General features: G+C 39.5%; 1 protein-coding gene across 2 annotated transcripts in view; it reads left to right on the top strand.

Moving 5' to 3' along the window:
• The window catches only part of LOC122729861 (myosin VIIA and Rab interacting protein), a 441,763-nt gene that overhangs the window by 360,338 nt on the left and 54,304 nt on the right, over positions 1 to 27,121 (top strand). For both annotated transcript variants that reach the window (XM_043968959.1, XM_043968958.1), the window contains exons 5-10: positions 7,015 to 7,095; positions 7,568 to 7,665; positions 7,902 to 7,982; positions 8,901 to 9,038; positions 17,131 to 17,305; positions 24,895 to 25,547. In XM_043968959.1, coding sequence (XP_043824894.1) covers positions 7,015 to 7,095; positions 7,568 to 7,665; positions 7,902 to 7,982; positions 8,901 to 9,038; positions 17,131 to 17,305; positions 24,895 to 25,547 — 1,226 coding nt within the window. The remainder of the gene's footprint in view (positions 1 to 7,014; positions 7,096 to 7,567; positions 7,666 to 7,901; positions 7,983 to 8,900; positions 9,039 to 17,130; positions 17,306 to 24,894; positions 25,548 to 27,121) is intronic.

Genomic DNA, 27,121 nt, shown 5'->3' with positions numbered 1-27,121 from the left:
ATTGCTAAGTTGGAGACTCTTCAGAGGAGAGCAGCCAGGATAGTGAAGGCCTTTGAGTCTGTCTCATATGAGGAAGAAGAACTTGTGGTTGTTTAGCTGGAAGTGGGGAAGACTGGTGTGGGGCAAGACAGCTATTTTCAAGTTTAAGAGTGGCCAGTCTGTAGGCAAGGGTTTAGACTTGTTTCTGGTTGGTCTCGAAAAAATCGGAACCAGGAATAATGGGTGGAAATTGTGAAGAAGCTAATTGAGGCTTAATATTGGAAGAACTTTCTTAACAATCAGAGATATCCAAAAGTGAATTGGGTTGCCTCAGGAGATGGTGAATTTCTCCATCATTTCCACACATCCCTCCCCCACTCCCCCTTAAAGGTCTTCAAGAAGATGTTGGATGACAGCTTCTCAAGGATGTCCTTTCATGTATCACTTAGTTATACAAGATGGATACTAAAGTCCCTTACATCTCTAAAATTCTGCATTTCTCTTATCTATTTAATAAAAAGCAATAACAAAGGGGTTCATCTCTCAAAAACAATTTGCCAAACATTAATTATGAAAATAAACAAAAATAAATTCATGAACTGTTTCCCCTGCAGCCTTAAGTGTCTGAAGCTAGATTTGAACCCACATATTTCGGATTCCAGGTCCAGTCCTCTCTCCACTGCACCACCTAGCTGTCCATTTCTATACAAACTCAATAGTAATGAAATAGCTTTCCTAAATCATGCATAAAATGATTTTCTTTCACAAATACACTATGTTCCACCTTTCTCCTCTGTTTCTATATTTTCCCTTGGAGTCTAAATGTGTTGGGAAATGGTGAGGAGAAACTCTTGACACTACATATGGAATGTTTGGATTCTCTTAGTCTAGTAGTATGAAGAACAGGAGAAAGAGCTAGCAATGGCATGGTACTGATCAGTGTAGAGGAAGCCAGTAAAAATCTGATGAGCCAAATCCAGTCACATTACTGTGGCACACAGTGCTTTTAAAAAATCAATTGGCATGGGGGGCAGCTAGGTGGCACAGTGGATAGAGCACCAGCCCTGGATTAAGGAGGACCTGAGTTCAAATCCAACCTCAGACACTTGACACTTATTAGCTGTGTGACCCTGGGCAAGTCACTTAACCCTCATTGCCCCGACCAAAAAAAAAAAAAAAACCCCCCAAAAATCAATTGGCATGGCTAGCTTGATGAACAATGACTACTGGTGCTTATATAGATCAGGGCTTCTTAAACTTTTTCCACTCATGACCCCTATTCATGCAAGAAATTTTTATATGACCCTGGGTATATAAGTATATAAAATAGGTATAGAAATCAAACATTTACTGCTAAATTTTTCATGACCCCCACGTTCAGTTATGCAACCCCACAGGGTGTTGTGACCAATAGTTTAAAAAGCTTTGGCATAGAGAATGGTGTTTTTCAAATTGTGTTCCAGAGAACTTTTTGGATTCTATGAAATTATCCATGTAAGGTTGTGAGGGAAGATAAAGACCCAAAGTAATCCCCTCTACTTTGTTCTTTTATGTCAGTTGTATACACTGTGCTTGTCAGGTTAACAGGATTCAAGTAATTCCAAGGAAACTGTTCTAATTTGATAACATTACTGGAAATCTAGATTCTTATTGGGTTTGGATCATAAAAGTTGAAGGAATTCCAAAAGACTTCATATGCCTAGTATAATGTTCTGATTTTACAGAAGAGAAAACTGAAATTCTGGGAGATTAGGTGACTTACCCAAGGTCACACAAGTAGTGTCAGAAATGCGATTGTAAGCCAGGTCCTCTGATCCCAGAGACAGTGATTTTTCTCACTATATCTTGCAAGAGCACTTGTTTGTTGGTGTGTATCAGTAGGTCTGAAAAATAATCGGCACTAACAATCATAGATGTTTTAATTTTACTGTATTTTTATATCAATGCCCATGAAGGGTATTTGGGTAATATCAGGACTTCTGAAAAAATAAGAAAATAAAAGTGTTCTTATTAAACTATAATTTTGATGATAAAACAAGCATCCATGCACCTAGTTTATGAACTAAATCCTGATTACAGAAAAAATGCAATAATAGTAACCTCCAGTTTGGGTTGACTTTCAGTGATGATGATACAGTGTTGTTAACAGATTTTAAAAGGATTTCTGAAACTAGAGAGGCATTTACAGACAAAACATAACTCATTTAAAGACTCTCAAAGCTTCAAAGTGAAAATATAATTATTTGAGACAATCCCCTCAAAATCCTTCTCTGTGTGTAAGCTGAAAGAAAAATGAAAAGTATTGTGAAGTATTTTACAAATGAGCTATTGTCTCCAACATAGTTCCTTCCCATCTCACTTATTATATAATCACAACTTTCTAATTATTTAAATTTTTTATAATGTTGTTCTATGCAGAATAGAAATTTGAAAATTACAAGGGCTTTTTTTTAATCAACTGTATGTTATTTGGTACAATTAGTAAAATATTTTGTTTTAATCACTTTTAAAGATTTTTACTGCAACACAGGGTTGTCTTTAAAGCAAGAAGTACAGAATTCTAATTAGGTAACAAATTGACTGGTTGATTCTCAGCAAAGTTTCTATCCTCACCCACCTCAAAACTATAAGAAAGGAATTAATCGAATTAATTAAAATCACAAGACCAAAAAGGGAAATAACCTATATTCACACAAGGTAAAGCCTAAAATAACAGTAGAGGTTTACATGAAAGACTTGCTATACCTTAGCATACCCAAACTGTCTTGGTGCCCAAGACAATTGACTTTGACAGACTGATTTGTTAAGTTTTAGACATCCTTTTTGGGCAGTGACCCAGTCTGATCCCCATTGTCATCCTTGAACATGGAGAATAGATTAAACTCACCTAGATCCAGGATAGAGAAAATGCCCCCTGGTTTTGGGAGGAAAACTCAGCACTATAAAACTGTCTAGAGGAATAAAAAAAAAAAAGGATCACCAAGAGGAATAGAAAATTATAGAACCAGATGCATCAGTCTACTTGAGGAGTTTCTACTAAGCAGGAATCCAAGCAAAATAATGTTACCTAGAACAAGAGAGAAGCAAAAGGAAATTAAGCCAAGAAAATAAAATATAAATCTAGTACCAAAACAGGGAAATCAATAGTGAAGCTAATAAAGAGAAAAGAAAAAAATGAGCAAATAAGCCAGAAAAGATCTCAAAACAATGAATTAATATTAGCAATTAATAAATATGACCCCAACACTCCTAATGAAAAATAAAGTAAGACAATTTATAATATTGGGGTTCCAGAAATTATGGAACAATAATAATCCTGGAAATATTGAGAATAGGAAAATAAAGATTTAAAAGTAATATCAATGGGGGCAGCTAGGTGGCTCAGTGGATAAAGCACCAGCCCTGAATTCAAGAGGACCTGAGTTCAAATCCAACCTCAGACACTTGACACTTAATAGCTGTGTGACCCTGGGCAAGTCACTTAATATATTGCCCCTCAAATAAATAAATAAAATTATTTATTTAAAAGTAATATCAAAAGAAAATGAGAATAGAAATTAGGGCAGAATTTAGAAAGGAAATCACAAATCTCAAAGAACAAATGAATAAATTAACCAGTATATACTTTAGAATATAGGCTATTTAAACTCCTCAAACAATAAAGGATCTGAAAAGGATGATGAAGATTTAGAATTATAAATACTGAAGGAGAAGAACATATGCAAGAACTAAATAAAAAGAGAACAACATTAGAATAACACATGAATAGAAATCTTATAAAAACAAATGTTGAAAAGTATCTCTACATGTAGCTAGAAAATAATAAAATACTTTTATGATTTAAATTGTCAAAAAATAAAAAAATAAATAAACATGAAAAAAGAATAACATGAATTTTGTGAAAGCCAAAACCTTGATGATAAGATGGAAAGGGGTAATTTGAAGATAATAGATTTCCCAGAAAAATGTAATGAATTTAAAAACCAAAATTCCATCAAGTAAAAAAAGAAAATAAAAGATTATTCAGGAGTATTAGGAACTGACAGCAAAGTACAAATAGATAAAATACATGGATTGTCAAAAAAAAGAGAAAACCTGAATTTAAAGCACCAAGTTATATATTCTTTTTACTTCAGAATTTCTATGTCAAACAATAATTATTGTAGTCAAGAGAAGCCTTTAGCTAAAATCAATTTGAATAGCCCAGCCCAATTTGTCTACAAGAGATCAAAGGAAAAAATTGAATTTTGATCTTTTTTTTAAAAATCAGAGAGAATATTGTACCTCCCAAATAATATATCCAAAACAAACTAATTCAATCATTATTTTTTTAAAATAGTCTTTCAACAAAAGGGAGTAATTTCTAGAAAAGAAACCCTGAGGTAATTAGAATAATGACATGAAGACACTTCACGCAAGAGAAATACAATAAAAGTATGTATCATTAATAAGAAAAGGTTCCATAATGAAATCAGTGCTCTTGTGCTTCTATTGCTGGATGAGAATATAGTGGCATTACCACCACCACCCAACTTCTAATTGTTAAAAGAATACAAAGAAAGAACATCTATGAGCAAAGGATCTGAGGAACTAATGATCTCTGGGTTTCAGCAGAATCAAGATGAGAAGAGGAAGAGTTTAAATAATATTCTGTGGATTCGAATCCACACTCTTCTGTGATGAGATCTTGTAATCTGGGAAAAGACGATGCAAAGGAAAATTATTCAGATTAGAAGAGGAGAGGCAAGAGCTACAGATTTACTCACATTTAGCCTGCTATCTTAAAAAGGGAATTGTTCAAAGGATACTGAGGTCTGTTTCCAGAAAGGTGAAGAAAACAATGGAGCTTCACAATAGGTTTTCTTTGCGAAACTATGAGCTCATCTGGAGATTGTATTCACTACCTAAGGAACACGTTTCTCAATATCACATCCTATGCATAGTGAGGGAGTGTGGTGTCTCTTCCCTAAGGAGTGCCCAGGATCCACAGTGCAATTGGGTACATAGCTGAATAGAGAGTGACTCCTACAAATCACACTACCTCCTTCATGATGTAATACTTCTGGGTGAGAAAAAAGGAAAAGGGGGAGTCAGAGAAAGGATTGGATCAGAGCTATTATTGCACTAATAATTAAAATAGATGAATGTTATTGAAAAATGTTTATATTCTCAAAGTTACCTTATACAAAAATAGAAAGAATAAAGAATGAACATATAAATGTTATACATGAACGGGAGACTAGATTTCAGAATTGTATAGGAGGGTAAAGTACTCAGAAGAGGGATACCATAACAACACTTCTTAGAAGAGGAAGAACTGAAGCAATTGCTTATGCCAGGTCACAAAGAATGCAAAGAGGCAGAAATTCTAATCACATCTTTCATTCAAAAACCAAAACACAACCAAAGAATATCAATTAATCGAGGGAACATTAGCAAAAGATAAAGACATAAGTAGAGACTAAGTAGTGCATTAGAGGCAGCATGGTCGAGTGGAAAAGGACTAGTTTCAGACTCAGGAAGACCTGAGTTCAAGTTCTACCTCCAAGACAGACTGTTGGTGTGATGAGCATTAGTCAGTTATCCTCGAAGTGCCCTAAGAAACTCTCCAAGTTTATAAGTTACAGAAGGAAAGAGAACCTGAATGATGAGTGGGCAAAAGAACAAATCATAAAAACAATGAATGTGTTAAAGAGTGAAAGAAAAATAAGATAACATGTCAACATTTTGGAGATGCAGGCTAAAGTAATCTTCAAGGGACAAATTAAATCTCTAAAATAAATATTTACAAAATATTATATAAACAAACAATATTTTAAAAACTAGGAAACGGACAAATATGCAACAAACAGAAGACATTGTGAAAGTTACAGGAGAAATAGATCAATTTTTTAAAAGCTATAAAAATAAGCATAACTAGACCTTTCTTTAAACTAAAAAAAAATATTAACTAAACTGATTAATAAGATAAATAAAATTAAATTACAAGAATAAAAATTATCAAATTGTTCAACAGTGAAGAAATAAAAAGAATTATCAGAAATAATTAACTCTAGCATAACTGAAAATTTGAAGGAAATTGATGATTACATAAATATTTTTAAAAATGCTAGCATTTATATCTTACTTTAACGTTTGAAAAAAACTTTATGTGTGTTATCTCACTATGTCCTTATAATATCCCTGTGAGGTAGGGGCTACTATTATCATCTCATTTAACAGATAAAGAAACTGAGAGAAGATAAGTGATTTGCTCAAGGTGACATAGCTAGTGTCCGAGGAAGGATTCAAACTCAAGTCTTCCTGACTCCAAATCCAACAGTCTGCCCACTGTACCACATGGCTGACTCTATAAAGTAGTAAAACGGGAAAATTGTTATGTTTAAAAATCCAATCTCATAAATATAATTAGAACAAGTGATAAATTAATTATGAAGGATGGAGACAGGATGGTAACCCTGGATCACATGAATTTATGAGTATCATCAAAGAGCAATTAATACCTATGCTACAGAAATTATTTCAAAAATTGAGAAAGAATATATTCTATAAACTCCTTCTAAGAAACAAATATGGGAACAGCTAGGTGGTGCAGTGGGTAAAGCACCAGCCACAGATTCAGAAGGACCTGAATTCAAATCCAGCCCCAGACACTTGGCACTAGTTGTGTGACCTTGGGCAAGTCACTTAACCCTCATTGCCCCGGAAAAAAAAAAAGGAAAAAGAAAAAATATGACCCTGATACCCCGATGAGGAAGGGATAAAGCAGAGGAAGAGAACTTACAGGCATCTTTTACTAAAAAATAGGAATTATAGAGGTATAGTGGTATATTAATTAAAAAGTCATATAATAGAGATGAATAGATATATGAATAAACAAATGGATAAGCTAATGAATGTATGGATTAATCAATTGTTTGAGTGAATAAGGGTTCCACCATGCAAAAAGTTTAAGATCCACTGGTCCAGATAGTCAGTGATGAGCCATGATAATGATGTTTATTGAACCCCTTTTTCATTCTTGTTTTGTTGTAGAAGGAAGCTTTTTGGAGCCAAGCCTGGAGCATGAAGGAAGCATTAGTGGCAGTGATTCTACATTCTACAGGCAGTCTGAAGGTAATGTTGCTTTTAAATTTTTTTTTGATTTTTAAAAAGTTTCAACTACTATTACAACTTGGACCTCCATATAAAAGAAGTATTAGACTTGTTTTGCTTAGCCCTCAAGGGAAGCTAGGAGCCACAGGGAATTGTTTCTATTTGAATTTGACACCACTGATCTAGTCCCATCATTATTTTGTGGATGAAGGAACTGAAGCCCAGAGAGGATAAGCAACTTGTCCAGTCATTGGGTATTAAGTAATAGACTCAGATTTTTGACTCAGAACCTCTAATTTATCTCCATTGGGCGTCATTGCCTAACTCATTGTGAATCGCCCATCTCCATCATTATGAGCCATCAAAGGAGTACATTCTAATATTCATCTGAGGAACATTGAAAAGAATAATGGATGATTGAAACCATCATTTCCTCTTAGAAAATATCATATGCCATCTGGTAACAACGGATGCACTTTTATTTCCTGACCAGGACATAGCATGATGGACACCCTGGCCGTGGCCTTGCGTGTTGCTGAAGAGGCCGTGGAAGAGGCCATTTGCAAGGCAGAAGCATCTGGTGACAGTCTGGTAAATGTATTCTGGTGTGTCATTGGCCAGGTTACAGAGGATGTCCTTCAGTGGCATTATCCAGGAAGTAGATTTCCCTTGCTTTATGAAAACCAGCCCCTCAATTGGCACTGAAAGCTATTTTTTCATCCAGTCTGACAAATGGAATCTGTTGCAAACTCCTTGCATGCACCATTTTGTGATACAGTCTGCATGTCTATCAACTACAGCATAGGTAAATGGCTGTCTTCTTTCAGGACAAACAGAATGAAGCTAGTTATCTACGTGAACACAAGGAGGAGTTGATAGAAGAGCTTGCCACCACCATAGTACAGAAGGTATGCTGCTATAGTTCGGTTATTTCTGTTCAGTGTCTTTGAGCCAACTGTGCCTCCTAGTTCAAAGTGTCTGACAAATGAGAAGAAATTCTAAACAAAATATTGTTAACCTTTCTCTCTTGTCCATCTTTCCCATGTTCTATCTTCACAAAAAACTGCATCATAACTAACATCTGTCCATGGTCCCTGCATAATCTCTGCCCCTTTCAGTGGATCTCCCAGTCGCACCTGCTATCACCCCATCTGAAAGGGTAGAAGCAATTTCCAAATGGGTCACCAAATTGAAGTGGAGTTCACCTTATATTACAATTAGACTTGCAGTAAAATTCTTGTCTAAACTATCCATGAAGAACCCTGCTTAATTATTCCTTAGGGATCATGTATCTAAAACTGAAAGGAACCTTAAAGTCATCTCATAGTCAAAGTCCCTTTGAAACTGAGGCCCTGAGAAGTCATAGAAGGTAGTAAGTAGTAAAACCAGGATTCACACTCAGATCCGGTAACTCCATGTTCAGCACTCTTTCTATTCTACCACACTGTCTTCTATGAAATTGTCCCCAAAGACACTGTCATACATACATATACATATGATATATTTGTATTGTGTATATGCACATATAGACATATAGACATATATATATATATATATATATATATATATATATATATATATATATACACAGATATCTATATATGGAGAGACAGAGAGAGGAGACAGCATGCATGCACACACACACACACACACACACATACACACCCACAGTGGCAGACTTAGGAATCTAGAAGCCTAGCCAGTACTCCTGTTTGACTGAGCAAATACCCAAAATATATTCAATTACTACAATCAGCACCTAGGCCGACAAAGGGAGAAAAGGACTCCTTCCAGTAACCAGTCACCTTCCATTGCCATCATTGCAGATCATAAGGAAGCAGAAAGGCAAAGGGGAACAGACAGAGGACTCTGATTGGCCACAGCCCAGCAGCAGCTCTAGGGAAGTGACTGGTCAGAGCATGCCGGCTTTCCCAAGGGGCCAACAGGCATCCTGCACACTCTTGGTGAGTAAGCAATGGAATTTTGACCACTAACTGGCATATGTCGCCATGCCCTCCACACATACAACTTATCAGCTCTTTCCACTGAGGGTGTTTATATTGGTAAGAGAGTGATCTACAGATTTCTGAGGGAAAATCTACAGATTTATAACTTTTATTATAATGGTATCTCATTAAATACCATTGCTGGGAAATAATAGCAATAATAAAAATAATTGCATGTATATAGCACGCTAAGGTTTGCTAAGCACTTTACAAATGTCATCCTCACGTGGTCCTCACAACAGTCCTGAGAGCTAGGTGCTATTATTATCCCCATTTTAAGAGAGGACACTGAAGCTTGAAAGGCTAAGTGACTTACCTAGGGCTACATAGCTAATAAGTGTGTGGGGATGGATTTGAAATAGTCTTCTTGATTCCAAGTCCAGCGTTCTACCCATTGCACCACCTAGTGGCCCAACTAAGACTGACCACGAAAAATGCTTGCATTGGTAGAGCTTTGAACTAAAATTTGGAGAGGTATAAGTGGTGGAGGGTAAGGGAGGAGGAGGGGAGGGAAGGGATTTGAGCTGCCTTTGCTTATTCATTCATAGTTAACACCGTAATTGCAAATTGCTGAGACTTTTGCCATTTATTTAGAGAAAGGTTGTGAAATTCTAAAATTTTCAAAATCATATAAATGAAAATTTTCAATTTAAAATTTTCGACCTAGAAAATACCTTGAATTTTCTGACCTCTTTTTTCACTAAAATGCAAACCTCCCAGGACCAGAATTTTAGAAGATTGCATATATTTTCAGATTTTTTTTTAAAATATTGGTAGGTTTGGCCTATTTTTTTCCTCTTCTCTCCTCCCCCTTAAAAAATTCTTTCTTATATAGAACGGCTCTATGGGAAGAGAGAAGGGAAAGAGATGCAAGGGAAATTTTAGGTGATGTAAAAACAAAATATATCAATGGAATTATATTTTTAGAAAAGATACAGATCATTAATGCTGGTCCCGTCTCCAGCTACCTTCCCCAAATCAGCAAGCCAGGGCATTTGAGCAAGGGGTCAGCAAAGGTAGTATCTATATGGTAGTTCTGAGGATTGTGTGAGCCTCTCTTCCATTCTGGAGCTTCTTGCAGTCAGTACTTAAGAACTAGGAGAAAAAAAACCACCTCTTTCCAGGTGTCAGAGGCTGGTCCATGATTCTTCTCTAGCAGCTTCTGTTGGAAGAAGGGAGAGATAAAGAGCCAGGGGATACCTCTTTAGGATGCCACGGGAAGTTGACAGGGATCTGCTGTTCCTAGATGCTTTTCCCTTATGTATTTCTGTTGTGTTGCCTTGTTATATCCATGAGGAAATTTTTGTGTCGGAACCTTGCTGCCAAAGCCCCCGAGGTTTGGGGACACAGACACCACCAAAAGACTTGAATACGAGGGTTCTTGGATACAGTGTCTGACTATATCACTAAGCACAACAGAGGAAGGTTTCATAAAAGGAGAAGGAGGGAGGAAATGAGCATTTATATAGCACCTACTATGTGGTAGGCCCTGTTATAAGCACTTTTTAAAAATATTATCCTCAATGATCCTCACAACAAGTTTGCAACTAAGGTGCCGTTATTATTTTTATTAGCTGTAAGCTAAGGAAACTGAGGTGAAGTGAATTGCCCAAGAAGAAACACCAACTATCTGAAGTCAATCTGAACTCAGGTCTTCCTGACTCCAAGACCTGCACCAGTGAGACTTTCTGGGTCCTCAGCCACACCCTTTGGACTATTTCCTATTCTCGAAGTCATACCAACATGTGAGATTGAAGGAAGCCGACACCATCCTTCCTGTCCACTCAACTACTCTCTAGAATCCCAGTCCATCCTAGCCCATGGCCCCAGCAGATGGTCTCATCCCCTTCTTTACTGAGAAGATCTAGGACAGTCAGACATATCCTCCCTTCAAAACCCTTTGCATTCAGCCATACTCACCTTTTCCTACTATCTCTGAGGATTAGAGACAGACAGGGAATATCTAGGCTGAAAGGTGCAACGGCTTTGCCTCTAGAGATCGTGTAAGGATAGAGCAGCCCACAGTCTTTCAGGCTGGTAAAACAGAGCAAGAGGTGTCATAATGCAGGTGATATTAGCTCCAGGAAATAGAAGGGGGATTGGAATCCCATTAGAGGAGAGATTAATGCTGTAAGAAGCGTGCAGAAACTAAGAGTGACTAAAGGAACGACAGATTCACATCTTCTATTTAAGACTCAATCTGGACACTATGACCCTATGCTCATTAAAGGGGATGGTGAGTGGAATTGTCCACACCATGTGCTTTTCCTCTCTCTATCTCTCTTTCTGTGTTTCTCTCTGTTTCTATCTCATTGTGTCTCTGACACTGTCTCTTTCTGTTTCTGTCTCTGTCCTTCTCTCTCTCTCTCTCTCTCTCTCTCTCTCTCTCTCTCTCTCTCTCTCTCTCTCTCTCTCTCTCTCTCCTTTGTGTTTGTCTCTGTCTCTACCTCACCATGTCTCTGTCACTGTCTCTTTGGTTCTGATTCTGTTTCTATCTCTGTCTCTCTGTCACTGTCCATCTCTGTTTCTGTCCTTTTCTCCCTCCCTGTCTCTTCTGTCTCTATCTGTCCCTGTCCTTCCTTCTCTCTATCTCTGTCTCTTCTCTCTATATCTATCTCTGTCTCTCTATTATCTCTCTCTGCCTCTCTATTATCTCTCTCCGCCTCTCTATTATCTCTCTCTGCCTCTCCTAGACACATTTGCACAAATATGAGTTATAAGGTGACTCCATTGTCCTAAAAATAATGCGTGTGCCACTCTACCTCAAAGAGTGATTGTGAAGAAAATGTCATAAAAATTAAGGTACCGTATATTTGTGCATTATTATCTGAATTTATGGCATTATTCATTTTATGTAATAGATATTACAGAAATCAGTATGAATGAATTAGCATCCATGACAAAGGATGCCCTCTGAAGATAGGATCCATATATTCCTGTGCCTACCAGCAGGTACTTTGCAAATATTAAACACTTTTAAAATGTTTGCCAAAATAATAACATAGGCATAATTGGCAGAGTAGTGCAAATGGGAATTGATTTTCATTGAATCATTGTAGATTGAGGACTGCCTATACAGAAATGTGCTGTCTAGCTCTGTTTATTGGTTCCACAAAAACAATATATTGCTTGAAATTTTGGAGCAGGGAATTTAATCAGAACACTATTATCCAAGAAATAGTATTACAATTAGCTTCCCCCAAAACTCCTTCTTTAAACTGTTCTGGATTTACTTACCTCAGTATATACAATCATCTCCTGCCTACCCCAATCCCACACCATCCCCTAGTAGATTGTAAACCCCATAAGGTTAGGATTCAGTTTTTCATATCCCTAGTGCCCAACACAGGACTTTGCAAATAGATGAAGAATGAATTATGTAACATTAAAATGGGTTTGGTCATAATGCATCTGCATTGTCGTCACCACCACCACCACCACCATGGGCACTATTGCAAAGTTATTTATGTCAGGCAGCATTATTTTAAGGAATACCAAGACTAGAAAAAGAGAGGGCACTTCCCTAACATCAGACATCTCTCAGAAAGATAGAGATAATTTCAAAGCAATGGGCAAGTACAAACTCGATTACAGAAAAAAGGTTTAATCTATGTAAGACAAAAAAATTCTCCCAAACAGCAGCATCCAGTTGCATACAAAAAAATGACTATACCAATGATATATCATCTTTATACATTTATTTTTAAAATTTAGACAGGACGCCCTATTTGTAATCACTTTGTTTACTGATATTACTATATGGACCCAAAAGCAATACAATTGAGAAGTGTTTAATAAAGAATAATTATTCTGTGGCAAAAATTAGACTGGGCATTATAAAGGAAATGAAAGAGGTATTAGACATGGTACTTGCCTTCAATGAGAGATAGTGTGGTATTAGAAGAGAACACAAAGACTTAAAGAAGATGGAGGTTCAAATTGGCACTTAATATGGCTATATGGCACTTGACCTAACCGAGCCTCAGTTTCTTAAGCTATAAAGTGGGAATAATAATCCCTGCAGTGCCTACCTCCTAGGTTTGTTGTGAGGATCAAATGAGACGGTTTTTATAAATATAAGCTATCAGGGATACGTATTACAATCTAGTTGATGAGTTGACATGAATGCTTGAAACAATTAGAGAGCTAACAGTATGGTGTAGTTTATACAAAGTTGGAAAAATTGTGTGCTATAAACTCTATAATTCAAGAAAAAATTAAAAACTATATGGTTAGACACAGCAGACAAAGGTTTCATGGAAGAAATAAGACTTTTTGGGGCCCTGAAGGATGGCTAGGATTTACAGGGACAGTAAGGAGGTAGAAAGGCATCTGGGTTAGATGAGAAAAAAGGAGTAAATATCTTTTAAAGTTGTCTGTGATTCAGATTTTTTTTTACAGATTTAGACTGGCCTTCCCTATCATTAGAAGGAATTAGTGAGATTTGTCTGTTGACACCTTCTCTCTGATGGATTTTTCCAAAGCATTTCCTGCACCCTGGGGAAAAAACCTGACAGCACTTTTTAAAATTACAGAGCCACCTTATTTAGTAACATTAGCTGTTCGGTGCCTCATTTCCTACCAAACATTCATCAGGGCCATTTGTCAGAGGAGAAGGGAAGAGACTGATGACACCATCTGTTTGTCATTAGGACTAACCACATGCAACAACGAAGCCCAGTAGCCTGACTCAGGATCTGAGCTCAAAGAGTAAATTATTCCCTATTATGTTCAAAATTCTCAAAGCAAGAATAGAATGAATTCTCTTTTTTCCCTCAACTAATTAGAGAAATACCAGCTGAGAGCATCTGAAAATGTCCATGCAAGTCATTGACTAGGGGAAAAGTCTCCAATTTCACTCCTATAGACCACTAAGATGAAATTCAGTAAGCACAGAGATGTTTTTATTTCTGTGGTTATTACATGTTTAGAATTTTAAGCTACTTTAAGTAAAAATTTAGGACTATGATACCTTTCCTCCAGAGTTTCAAAGGATCCCCTTTGTTTTGTTTTGTTTTGCTTAAATAAATACCCCGAGGCAGCTAGATCTCAGGGCCTGTAATCTGGAAGATTCATCTACTCCATGAGTTCATATCTGGCTTGAGATACTTACTAGTTGTGTGACCCTGGACAAATCAATTAACCCTGTTTGCCTCAATTTCCTCATTTGTGAAGTGAGCTGGAGAAGGAAATGGCAAACCACTCCAGTATCTTTGCCAAAAAAAAAAAGACTTAGATATGACTGAAAAGGATTGAACAATAACAAAACAGGACAAGGAGAAAAGGGAGTGAAAAGAGAGGAAAGTGAGAAGCTCTGGAAACACGGACAGACAATAGATAAATTACAGAGGGATAATTCGGATGTGGACTGTAAGCGGCAATACTATATGATTTAAATAAATAAATTCTTCCTCACAACTTTAGCAGATAGGGTAAAACTATTCAGTGATCAAGAAAATATGTCAGTATGGTGCCATCTTCTGGACAATAAATTCATTTCCGTTAATTGTTAGAAAAATTGGTTTCTGTTCAACAAATACTGAGAGCTTTTTGTGTGCAAGGCATGATTCGGGACACTAAGGAAGGGTTGATTTATTTTTATGATTCATTGCTATAGAAAACTCCCAGAGATGAAACTATCAATATAGGTTGGGACTTAATCAACAATTAAGAGTTTGAGTTGGTTGGGACACTGAGAGGTTGAGTGACTTGTCCAGAGTCATATCACTATTCAGTTCTCTATCCACTCTACTACATTCCTTCTTGAGTATAAAGCTTTTTCATCTCACAATATAAATATACCTCCCCAGGGGTTTCTGGTGGCAGCTATATTTTCCTCCCTTAACAGTGATGCCCAGCTCTGAGTTGAACATGGATATTGGCTCCTGGTTGAGATCTATTGGTATGATATATAACCAGTGGGTTTTCAAAATATCCAGGAGAAATGCTGCCCCAAATCTTTCGAATGCTTGCGGTAATCCTGGAGACTCTTCACTCTTTCTGGTTATTGCATTGGAAAAAAAAAAAAAACAGAGTCTTAATGGATAAACCCAGCAACCCTCAGCTAACAATTAGGAATAACCCCAACAATTTTACATGGAAAATGTGGTTTCCTGCTTCTTGGTAATCTATCTGTATACATCAGTATAGGAATAAATCACATCTAGTTTAGTGGTACTGTTTGATATGATTACATTTCTCAAGTTTGCCAGGGGGCCTGGCAGGTCTGCAATCTCCTACTGAAAGGAATTCTCCATTGGAACATGTAGTTTTGCATAAGGGAATTGGAGTTAATACTTTTTGAAGGTTAATATGAAAGTTCTGCCCCGCCCCCACTTGACAAAACTAAGTTTTACCAGGATGTACTAATATTTTGGTATCAGAGTACATTACAGCTAGAAAGGAACCCTAACAATTTTCTAATCAAACCCCCTCTGATACACATGCAGACACCTCCACACACATAGTTGGTATCTATATATTACATTAAATATGTGTGTGATTATAACACATAAATACATGTGTGAATATATGTCAATATGCATGTGCATATACATACATTGTGTCCAAAGTGTCCCAAAAGTCTTAGTTCTGCTTTAATCTAACTGCTCCAAGATTTTTGGGACATCCTATACAGATATACATACATACACACGTGTATGCATATATACAATGAGACATAATACATACATTAGAATATATAGTGCATATATACACATCTTAATTATAGGTACACATATGTCATCTTATAGAGAGAATAGTTATAATCATAGGAGTTGACAAAGTTACCAGTCAGTCAACAAACGATTATTAAGTACCTTCTATGTACAAGGCACTGTGCCAAGCACTGAGGATACAAAGGGGCAAAAGACAGTTGTTCCCTTCAAGAAGCCTCACAGTGAGGGGGGAGGGAGGGAGGGAGGAAGGGAGGAAGGAAGGAAGGGAGGGAGGGAGGGAGGGAGGAAGGAAGGGAGGGAGGGAGGGAGGAAAGAAGGAAGGGAGGGAAGGAGGGAGGAAAGAAGGAAGGGAGGGAGGGAGGGAGGAAAGAAGGAAGGGAGGGAGGGAGGAAGGGAGGAAGGGAGGGAGGAAGGAAGGAAGGAAGGAAGGAAGGAAGGAAGGAAGGAAGGAAGGAAGGAAGGAAGGAAGGAAGGAAGGAAGGAAGGAAGGAAGGAAGGAAGGAAGGAAGGAAGGAAGGAAGGGAAGAGAAAGGGGGAGGGAAGGAAGGAAAGAGAGAGAGAATGAGAACAGAGGGAGAACAAAGGAGAGCTCAGGACAGAACCTTGGGGGACACTCACAGATAGGGAGCATGGTATGGATGATGAGCAAGCAAAGGAAACTAAAAAGGACCAGTGATCAAAGAAGTTGGAGAAAATACCAGGACAGCAATTCCCTCACTCCCAGATTACTTTGTATTTAACTAATTTGTACATATTTGAATTTACTGACTTGTTATTAGGATATCTATCTATATCTATATCTATATATGTATGCATGTATAGAGAGAGAGATAGCTTAGTATATAGTTAGTTAGTTAGTTAGTTAGTTAGTTAGTTAGTTAGTTAATTTTCCAACTAAAAAAGCATCTGTTTTGTCTCCCTACCACCTGTCCCCTGTTGGAATGGGGTGGGGAAATCCTTTTAACAAATATGCATAAACAGAACCAGGAGAACTATTTGTATGAGAACATCATCAAGATGAACAGCCTTGAAAGACTGTATGATATTCTGGTCAATTCAATGACCAACTGGTGATGAAGCCAGCCAGCCACCTCCTTTCAGAGAGGGGATAGACTTGGGGTACAGGGTAAGACAGAGACTGTAGGACATGGTCTACATATATGCATATATATGTATATGTATGTACCTGTCTCCCCCATTAGAGCGTAAGCTTGTGAGTCACCATTGTTTCTTTCTTTGTACTTGTATCCCCTACAACTAGCATATGCCTGGCACACAATAAGTGTTTAGTAAATACTTGTTGATCATCTGCTGTGAGTGGCCTGAAAAGTTGGCAGCTGTTCCCTTTAAGACCCTGTATCTTATTTCTGCAGAGGTCCCAGTCTGCACTCTCCCTCGCTGGCGAAGAGGCTCCAAGCAAAGAGTCGAAGGTCTCAGTACCCCTGGAGGCCCTGTGGGCAGAGCAGAGGGTCCAGGCCCAGAAGCCAAAGGAACAAGAGCATGCTGCCTTACCCAGCTGGAAGAGCATGGACAGACTGGATGAGACAAGTAACCATTTTTATGTACTTATAGTAGGTCTGCATCTTTGAAAAGTGACCTGTGGTTGCTCATTAGGCTGCACAACAGGAGCCTTCAATACAAGTCCGAAATAACTTTCTCATTTTTCAAATGCTAAAGCTGGGCCAAGCCCAGTGATCTTGTTGGCCATGGCCAAGGAAGACCTGTCACTCACTTCCATCAGGCACAGTGCCAAAGAAACCAGTGAGAACTGAGGGCATCTCCATGGCCCCTGTGCCCTTATCCCAGAGCTTCCTGGTTCCTTCATGGGCTCAAAAGATTGTTATGATGGTAGCTCATAATAATAACTCACATTGACGTAGTGATTCAATGTTTCCAAAGCACCTTCCTCACAATGAGCCTTGTGAGGTTATTCCCATTTTACAAATGAGGAAACTGACATAAATAAAGTTTAAGATTTTGCCTGATCCTAATTCCACTGTTCTTTTCACTGTATCACACACCTAGCAATAAGCTTCTGTCTAACTGATGATGCTCAGCATTTGAAATGTTACTGACATGTGTACCCAAGTCTTACGTTCTCTGTCCTTTCCATGTTCTCATTACTTGCTTCTACTTCCCAAACTCCAGAGCAACTACTTAGTGCAGTGCATAGAGAGCTAGACCTGTGGCCAGGAAGACCTACATTCTCATCCAGCCTCAGCTGTGTGATTCTGGGCCCATCATTTAAGTTTCTCCACCTCAGTTTCCTCATCTGTAAAATTGGGATAATAATGGCATCAAACTCCCAGCATTTTTATGAGGATAAAATGAAATAGTGTATTTAAAATATTTTGACAACCTTAAAGTGCTGCTGTTGTAGTTGTAGTTGTAGTCGAAAGTAATGCCCATTCTTGGCTTCTCCTTATAAGATAATAGAATCAAAGAACATTGGACCTCTAAGGGGACCTTATTGATCAATTGGCTAACCCCTTCCTTTTATAAGTTGGGAAACAGAGGTCAGATGCCTTGCCCAATAGCACATGCCTAGTTAGAGACAGAGCACATACTCCAACCCCAGCCTCCCCATCCTGGTCCTGTGCTATCACAGCATGCTATGCCTTCCATCAAGACTCACCATGAGATTCCTTTAAATTGGGGGCTTGCCTATTACCCTTGCAAGCTATTCCACTTGCAAAAATTGATTGTATGCACAGTGGAAGGCATCCCCTGCATACAAGCATAAGAGGCAATGTGATATAGTAGGAAACATGGCTTGATTCCTTCTGGAATCAAAAGACTTGGTCACTTATTATCTATGGGACCTTAGGCACAGCTAGTAAGTATCTGAGGCTAGATTTGAACTTATAAAGATGAGTCTTCCCAACTCCAAGCTCAGACTCTATGCACTATGGCGCCACCTAGCAGCCCAATAATAATTATAAATGACAGTTATACAGGTTTTACATACATTCTCTCATTTGCTCCTCAAACAACCCAGGAGGGAGATAGTTTAGTTTTAACAGTTTTAAGCTGTCATTATTCTCATTCTACAAAGGAAGAATTGTTAAGTGATTTGCCCATGTAAGTGTCTGAAGCGACTTCAAACCTAAATTTTCCAGACCCCAAACCACTGGAATCTCTGTGTAATCCGTACTTTCCACTGAACCATACTGCCTCTCTTTATCTGCCTACCTCATAGGATTGTTGTGTAGAGAATATTTTATCAGCCTTAACAAGTGACATAAATAAGAGCTATTGTCATTCAGATCATTATGAACTTTTAAAAATAATATTAATTATATTATAAACTATTACATCACCTCTAACAATAGAAAATTAATTAATATTATGAAATTATTTCAGTAATATTAGTAATATGTTACTGATGACATTAATAACAAACTAAGGCAGAGCTGTGTAAGTAATCTTAATGCATATGTACAAAAAGTTGGCTACTTGGTGGGCATAAAAAACCAAGAGTGTCTGCATCTCAGCCAGAAGATGCCGCCAATATTTCTTTTTTTTTTCTTTTTCTTCTTTTTTTTTTTTTTGCGATGCAATGAGGTTAAGTGACTTGCCTGGGGTCACACAGCTAGTAAGTGTCAAGTGTCAGAGGTCAGATTTGAACTCAGGTCCTTCTGAATCCAGGGCTGGCGCCTAGTTGTCCGCAATATTTTCTTGAAGAATGTTTGGCTCTGGGCATTCTGGTGTGGATGCTGTTAAGCATTTTAACAAAAGAGCCTCCCTCCCCCCCACCCCAAGGGCTGTCTAATTTGTTTAACAGAACCGATGATCTCCAGGAGTCATTTCTCCATTAGACAGCCCAGAAATGGAAGAGGAAAAGCAGCCAAGGACTGGATTGAGTCTCCTCAGTTTATTAATGAATGTCGTCCTAATTTTTATATAATTGTTTATGCTTTGGGAGAGGAATTGGTCAAAAAGGCCCATTCATCCGTCACACCCTCCAGCCACTGAGCACTGAAGGGTCAAGAAAACAATCATCTCGAGCTCAGAATCTCGGCAGCTCTAAGGGAATTGGGCCAATCCAAGGACCCCCCCACCCTCAAAGGGTGTCAACGCTTCAGTTCAGCCAGAGGGATGAGCAAATGGGGGCTAAAATACCTCTGCCCAGAGCTTCTTTCTTTGCCTCCTTCTAGTTGGTGTGCCCGTCACGTCACAGGGCGTCTGAAGAGAACTCTCATGGCAGGCTTTATTTAGATCCCTCCATCAAAGGCAAGATGTTTGTCCTCTGCACCTCACAACTTCTGTGGTTTTGAAAAGTGGGATCTGAGATTCTGACCCGTGCCCATACCTCCCAGTGACATGGCACCCCATGCCAATGGAAGAGAAGGCCAGAGTAAAAAGCAAAGTCAGCTTTGTCATTTGGAGTGATTGTAATGCCAACTCCCATTCCTAGAGTGTCTTAAGGTTGAGTAGAACAAGGGTGTCAAACTTAAATAGAAATGGATCCCTGCAGGCAGCATAGACTTAGAAACCCACAAACCAACATTATCTATGTTGCCTTGTCTTTTCATTTATTTTGTTAAACATTTCCCAATTACATTTTTTTTTGGGCAGGGCAATGGGGTTAAGTGACTTGCCCAGGGTCACACAGCTAGTAAGTGTCAAGCATCTGAGGCCAGATTTGAACTCAGGTACTCCTGAAGCCAAGGCCAGTGTTTTATCCACTGTGCCACCTAGCTGCCCCCCAATTATATTTTAATCTTGGTTCTGGATTAGAACACTTTCTGCCTAATAGTTTCATAAACCAGGTAGCAGGCATTCTTTATTTCATTGATGAGAAAATTAATGATGAGAGGTGAGGTGACATGTTCACGCTGCTAGAAGGTGTCAGAGCTAGGGTTCAAAGCCTAGTTTCTCTTGCAGAGCCCCACCATGGCCCTTCCATGATACCAACAGACTCTGGTGCTTTGACCTCAAGTTTGCTTCTAATCCCACTTATTGAAAGATACCTATCTTAGATCTGGAAGGCCCTGGAAGGTAATCTATTCCATCTCCTTCCCCTTTCACAGAATCACCCTGCCCTAGCCCAGGTAGAAGAAGCAACATGGCAGACTGAAAATTAGATTTGGAGGTTAAAAGGTCTGACTCCCAGCCCTGAAAGTCAAATTACTGCCTGGACCCACAGCTTCTCCATCTATAACAAGGAGACAATGATTGTTGTACCCTACTCATCTCACACACACACACACACACACACACACACACACACACAATTTTTCTGAGGTTTACGTGAGATGACATACATACAAAACTGTCTAAAACATAGTAATAGCAAAAATAACAATAGCTAGCAATTTATTCCCATTTTATAGGTAAGGAAACTGAAGCACAGAGAGGTTTAATTAACTGACCCAGGGTCACACAAATAGTTTGTGTCTGAAGCAGGATTCAGAACTCAGGTTTTTTAGACTCCTATTCCTATGCCCCACCTAACTGCCCTGCCCAAAGGAAAAGTTTTATTACATTATGATTATATTTGACGTTTATGTACTCAATCATATTAGCACCAGTAAAGATATAGATGAGAGGGAACATGGCACAGGAGCTAGAGAGTAGGCCTCAATTCAAGCCCTACTTCTGATCTATAATATCTCTGTGGGCAAATAATTTAACCCCTTTCCTTTTCCAGGCAACTAAGACTCTAAGGGAAAGAGAAGGCATTTAATAGACAGTTTAAGGAGAGTTTTCTCCCTGGGAGTTCTTTATACCAATGAAATCAGAAGTCCAGTACATACACTTATGTATGCATAGGTATGCATATACACCCATAGTTATATATACATACATGACATATACACATGTGTATACATATATTTATCTATTTATTCATTCATCCATCTATTCATTCATTCATTTGTTTATTTATTTGGTTGTTTATTTGATTATTTATTTATTTGGGGTGGATTTTGACAGCTTAGAATGAGTGTAAATAGCAGTTGTTTTCTGTTCTGGCCAGAAACTCTAAGGGTCTTCCCCTCCCAGATTGATAGCTTTGTGATGATAAATTGGGCCATCAGTAATCTCACTTCTTATGTAGCCCTTTGTCATTGTTGCCTCAGAACAACAGAGATCTGAGAAAGACCTTAATTTAGAAAGGATCTGTTAAGGGCTAAAATTCTAGCTAAACTGTCTAACATATCTAATGAGTGGTCGCCAATCAATTATAAGCTTTAGCAAGAGTTAGACTTTTAAGCATTTATTAAGGAGAATAAGAATTTGGTAAAGAGAGAGAAAGGCCTAGATTCCTATCTATTAAAGGGAGAGCACATTTCTAGCTCCGCTCTCCACCAGAGTCCAAAGGAAAGAGAGTGAGACCGACGAGCGCCAGTCTCTTCCTTCCTCCTCCCACTAGCCCTCGTCACTTCCTGACGCCAAAGAAAAGACTCCTGATCTTTCCCTCAAAGACCTTCGCTTCATGGGCGGAACTCTTCTACAGTAAGTCTCCAGCAGGTGGCGTCATTCCAATCGTTACAGTTCCCCGCTTAATTTAGAAAGGTCAAGGTCACTCACCACTGCCAGGGCTTTCGCCAGTCATCTTAAATTCTGTCTTGCCACCAAACTTTGATGACTCTGGAAGTGAAAGTGAGGCTGGTGACTTTGTTCAGCTCTGCTTGCTTAAATCCAATTCTCAAGCAAGTCAAGATGTCACTCTCATGATGTCATCGGCCCTTTTTAAGAAAAGGATGAGGGGCAGCTAGATTGTACAGTGGATAAAGCATTGGCCTTGGATTCAGGAGAACCTGAGTTCAAATCCAGCCTCAGACACTTGACACTTACTAGCTGTGTGACCCTGGGCAAGTCACTTAAACCTTATTGCTCCACAAAAAAAAGAAAAGAAAAAAAAAAAGAAAAAACTTTAATAAAATAAATAACAAAGGATGAACAACAACATAGATATACATAAGTTTATTTGTGTATTGGAGGCATTTCTAGATAACTTGTGCTATAATTCCCACTGAGTATAAAAAAGCACTTTCTTAGGACAATAGTTGTCGCAGAAGTCAAGGAAATGGTGGCTGTGTGATATTAATACATTTTCATGACTGACTATAGAACAGCATGGAATAAGAACCCAGTTGAGTGGGCTCAGCTCCTTTGACTGGAAACCAAAGTCATTGTTGACCCAAGTCCCTGCAGCTGTTCAGTTCATTTCCATATATCTATGTAGCTGGTATGCCATGATGCTAGGCATCATCAGGAGGTACAAATACACAAAGAACAGCGGAGGTTGTAATCTTGGTGATGTTGGGTGAGTCAGATGGTGCCTAAATTGTTTTGTCTGTGAGTAGGGTTACCCAGGGAGACCTGACTGAGATTTGATGTCAGAACCCTCAAGTTAAATCTTGCCCCACCCCCACTCACTCTATAAGTCAGTACTGTCCTTATACCCCTTAGAGTCCCTAGGCTAGGCGGGACTTAAGGAGATTTCTTCTATTTCTTTTACCCCTCACATTCAACTTCAACCTATAGGGGAGAGAAAATTGTATCCAGATCAAGGTGGCAACCCCACACCCAGCCCTGAAATCCTGAAGTTCTAGGTGTACCTATGGGGACCTCCTATGGAACTTTGAAGACTAAATCAATTCTTTCACTTACCCCACTCTCTGCTAGCTTTTATCCTTCTTCCCCAGAATTTTGAGACAACTATATTCTCTTTGTGTTCCCAAGAAATAGTCAAGATGGAGCCAGAGGGTAGACATTCCTCAACATTTTAAGGCAATACAATTTTTTCCCACCCTACTTGCACTTCAAATCTGTTGAGGGTCGATGCTTTCCTATTTGCAAGGCCATGAGCCTGCCTGGAAGCCATGCCTAAGAAAAGAAAGACAGAGTTCGCTCAAGGGAGGAATGTATTTAATGGGTAGCATGAAGCATACAGATGACAGAGTAAATTCTTAACTCAATAACATACAGTCTTAGATTATCAAGCTCCTGGACCATAGGGAGACATTTCTAGCTTTGTACAAAGAGAAATCTATCAAAAATGACTCTTGCATAGGCAAAATAGAATTTTCAACAATAATCCTAAAAACATAAGGTGCAGAAAGGAGATGGCCATGCATTTGCAACAGATTTCTGAGGCCTTGCCTTGACTCAAGGTCACACAGACTTTCCAATTCCTAGCAGAAGGAGAGGAAAAGCAAGAACATGAAAGAAAAAGCTTGTTGGTAGCTCCTCTCTGTGTCAGAAAAATAGCCTTCTACCACCTCTGCCTAGAGAAAAACTGAGTAGCCACAGTAGCTCTCTACTGGTTCATCCTCAAGAAGAAAAGGGATACTGAACAGAAAGAGCCCTCAATTCTCCTGCTCAGCCTAACTAAGAAAAGAAAAAAGAGAGAGAGAGGCAGCAGAACCAAGAGGAGCCTCCTGTCCTGGCTGACCAGAAGGAAAGAGAGATCAAGCAAGATCAAGAGACTCCAGCAGACCCCAACCTCAAAAGCCCTGCCTCCTACTACTTACTGATCAAATCAGTTCATGTGCCCTAGTTCCTGCTGGGATACAAAGGTCTTCCTGAGCTCCCCCCTTCAAAGTTCTAGTAGAGGAGCCCATTGAAAAATCAGGGAAGGGGGCAGCTAGGTGGCACAGTCGATAGAGCACTGGCTCTGAAGTCAGGAGTACCTGAGTTCAAATCCGGCCTCAGACACTTAACACTTACTAGCTGTGTGACCTTGGGCAAGTCACTTAACCCCAATTGCCTCACTAAAAAAAAAAAAAGAAAGAAAGAAAAGAAAATCAGGGAGACCATATTTATAATGCTTTCCCTCCATCTGTGACCCATGTGGCCCATCCTCTTATTGCTTTGATCCAAGTGAAGACCAGTCAAGAGCACTCTCCCTTCCCCCATCGCAAACACCTACAAGGTGTCACTTATTTACTGTGCCATTGCCAAAACTAGCTGAGCCAGGGGGCGGCTAGGTGGCGCAGTGGATAAAGCACCGGCCCTGGATTCAGGAGGACCTGAGTTCAAATCCGGCCTCAGACACTTGACATAACTAGCTGTGTGACCCTGGGCAAGTCACTTAACCCCCATTGCCCCGCAAAACAACAACAACAAAAAAAAAAACTAGCTGAGCCGAGGATGCCTCATGGGTGTTTCTTTTTTCCTCTTTCTAGATCCAGACCCTGTTTTGCAAAGTGCTGATGGGAACTGGGTGGCCTTGAAGGATAAGCCGTTTCCTCATCCCCGACTTCTGGCCAAACCAAAGAGCCGGGCATTCCAGGCTCTGGAGAAAGAGTCCAGCGTGGTATCTGCCTATGATGAGATGGGCTCAGATAGTGAGGATGACTTTGACTGGAATATGACCCTGAACAAGCTTCATCAGAGACCCCAGAGCCTGTCAGACAATTCCTGCTCCGCCGACTCCCAGCATCACCCTGAGTGGGCTTACGGCCATGACCAATGTCCTCGAGGAACCTCCCCCTCCTCTGGTCTTTACACCAACCCTGAGACCATGTGCTCTGACTCAGAGACTTCCTCAGTGAGCTCTTCCCGGGAAGTTCAAGGACCAGCCAAGAGACCTTGGCTACAGAGAAAACCCCCTAGCAACTATTCACTAGAAAAAGCACAATCACAAGGAGGGCTGGATGTAAATTTCAACCCCCAGGCTGCTGACACACAGGACTCAGACAGCAGTGATGCTGAGAACACCCACCACACAGCTGACAAGCGGTCCAGGAGGTGGAGGAGGAGCAGGCTGGCCTCTGACGAGCTGAATGAAGAAAAGCCCCCCACCCAAAGCCATGAGAAGGATTCAGACTCGAATCAGGTAACAGCCCCTTATTTTTACTGATATTTGTAAAAGTTCAAGAGAAGGAGCATGGTGGAACAGATAGAGAGTGGCCCCAAAGATAGGAAGATGCCTCAGGTTCAAAACCCACCTCTGACACTGCTTGGGTGAACTTAACCTCCATGGGCCTCAGTTTCCCCAACTGTAAAATAAGAGTGTTGGACTGGATGGCATCTGAAGCCTCTCTCCAGGGCTATGATCGTATGAGTTTACAAATATCAGTGTCTTCTATGTGGCATGCACCGTACTTAACCTGTTCTCATATGGGGATGCCTCATACACTCTGGCTCCTTAACCTCATCTCTAGCCATCCTGGATACATCTGAAACTCCCCCTCCTCCAGGCAGCTTTCCTGACTGCTCAAGCCCACAGTGATCCCTTGATTCTCTGGATGCCTCATCCAGAAGACTTTCTGTGGAGACCATTCAGAGAATCTAAGACCAGAAAGGAACATTACAGGTCTTCTTTTATGGATGAAAAATGGAAGCCAAGAGATGTCCCTTGCTGCAAGTTAATTAATAGGATTACAAGACCATGGGATCACAAGTTTAAAGTTGGAAAGGATTTTAGAGGTTATCAGGCTCCACTCCTTCATTTTACAAATGAGGAAACTGAGGCATAGGGATAATTAGTGACTTGCTAGGGTCACTCAGCTAGCATCTGAAGTAGGATTTGAATCCAAGTCTTTTTGACTCACAAGTTCATGCCTCGACTTTTCTTCTCACTCTCTTCTTAATTCTCTGTGGTTTGGCTTCAAACCTCATCATCCCATGAAAACTGCTCTCTCCAAAGTTACCAGTGCTCTCCCAATGGCCACATTTAATGGAGGGCCCTTTCTCAGTGTTCTTGACCTCTCTGCAGCTTTTGGGATTGTTGGTCACCTTCTTCTCCATGTTTTTGGCACACTATTCTACCCAGGTTCTCCTCCAACCTATCTGACCACTCCTCGGTCTCTTCATCCAGGTCACATCTGCAAAACTTGGGTGCCTCCTGGGACTCTGTCCTGAGCCCTCTTCTCTTCTCCCTCTGTGTTATTTCCCTTGATAATCTCATCATCTCTCAGGTATTCAACAGTCATCTCTTTGCTCTTAAATTCTGATTAGAGTTCTCAAACTAGATGTTCCATAGACATTTTAAACTAAACAAGTCCAAAATTGAGCTCACCATCTTTCCCATCAGGTCCTCCCCTCTTCTAAATTTTGTTCTTCCATTGTTCAGTTGTGTACACCTCTTTGTGACCCCCATGGGGTTTTCTCAGCAAAGACACTGGAGTGATTTTTCCTTTCCTTCTCCAGTAGATTAAAGCAAACAAAGGTTAAGTGGCTTGTCCAGGACCACACAGCTGGTGAATGTCTGAGGCCAAACTGTGTTGTTTAAAATCTAACTGTGATGTCTAAAAACCCTAATGAGTGGTCGCCATAAATTAGATGCTTTAGCACCAGTCTTTGGGCATTTAGCATTTATTAAAGCATACTAGGTGTTAGAAAGAAGAGAACACTTGGAGTTAAGAAAAGGCCTATCTAGCCTAAACTTCCAGCCTGGTTTTGTGTGCC

Source organism: Dromiciops gliroides, chromosome 5 (assembly GCF_019393635.1).
Source record: "Dromiciops gliroides isolate mDroGli1 chromosome 5, mDroGli1.pri, whole genome shotgun sequence".
In the NCBI taxonomy this organism is placed as follows: Eukaryota; Metazoa; Chordata; class Mammalia; order Microbiotheria; family Microbiotheriidae; genus Dromiciops; species Dromiciops gliroides.
Note: the sequence above shows the minus strand (reverse complement) of the source record. Positions and strands in the feature narration are given on the sequence as shown.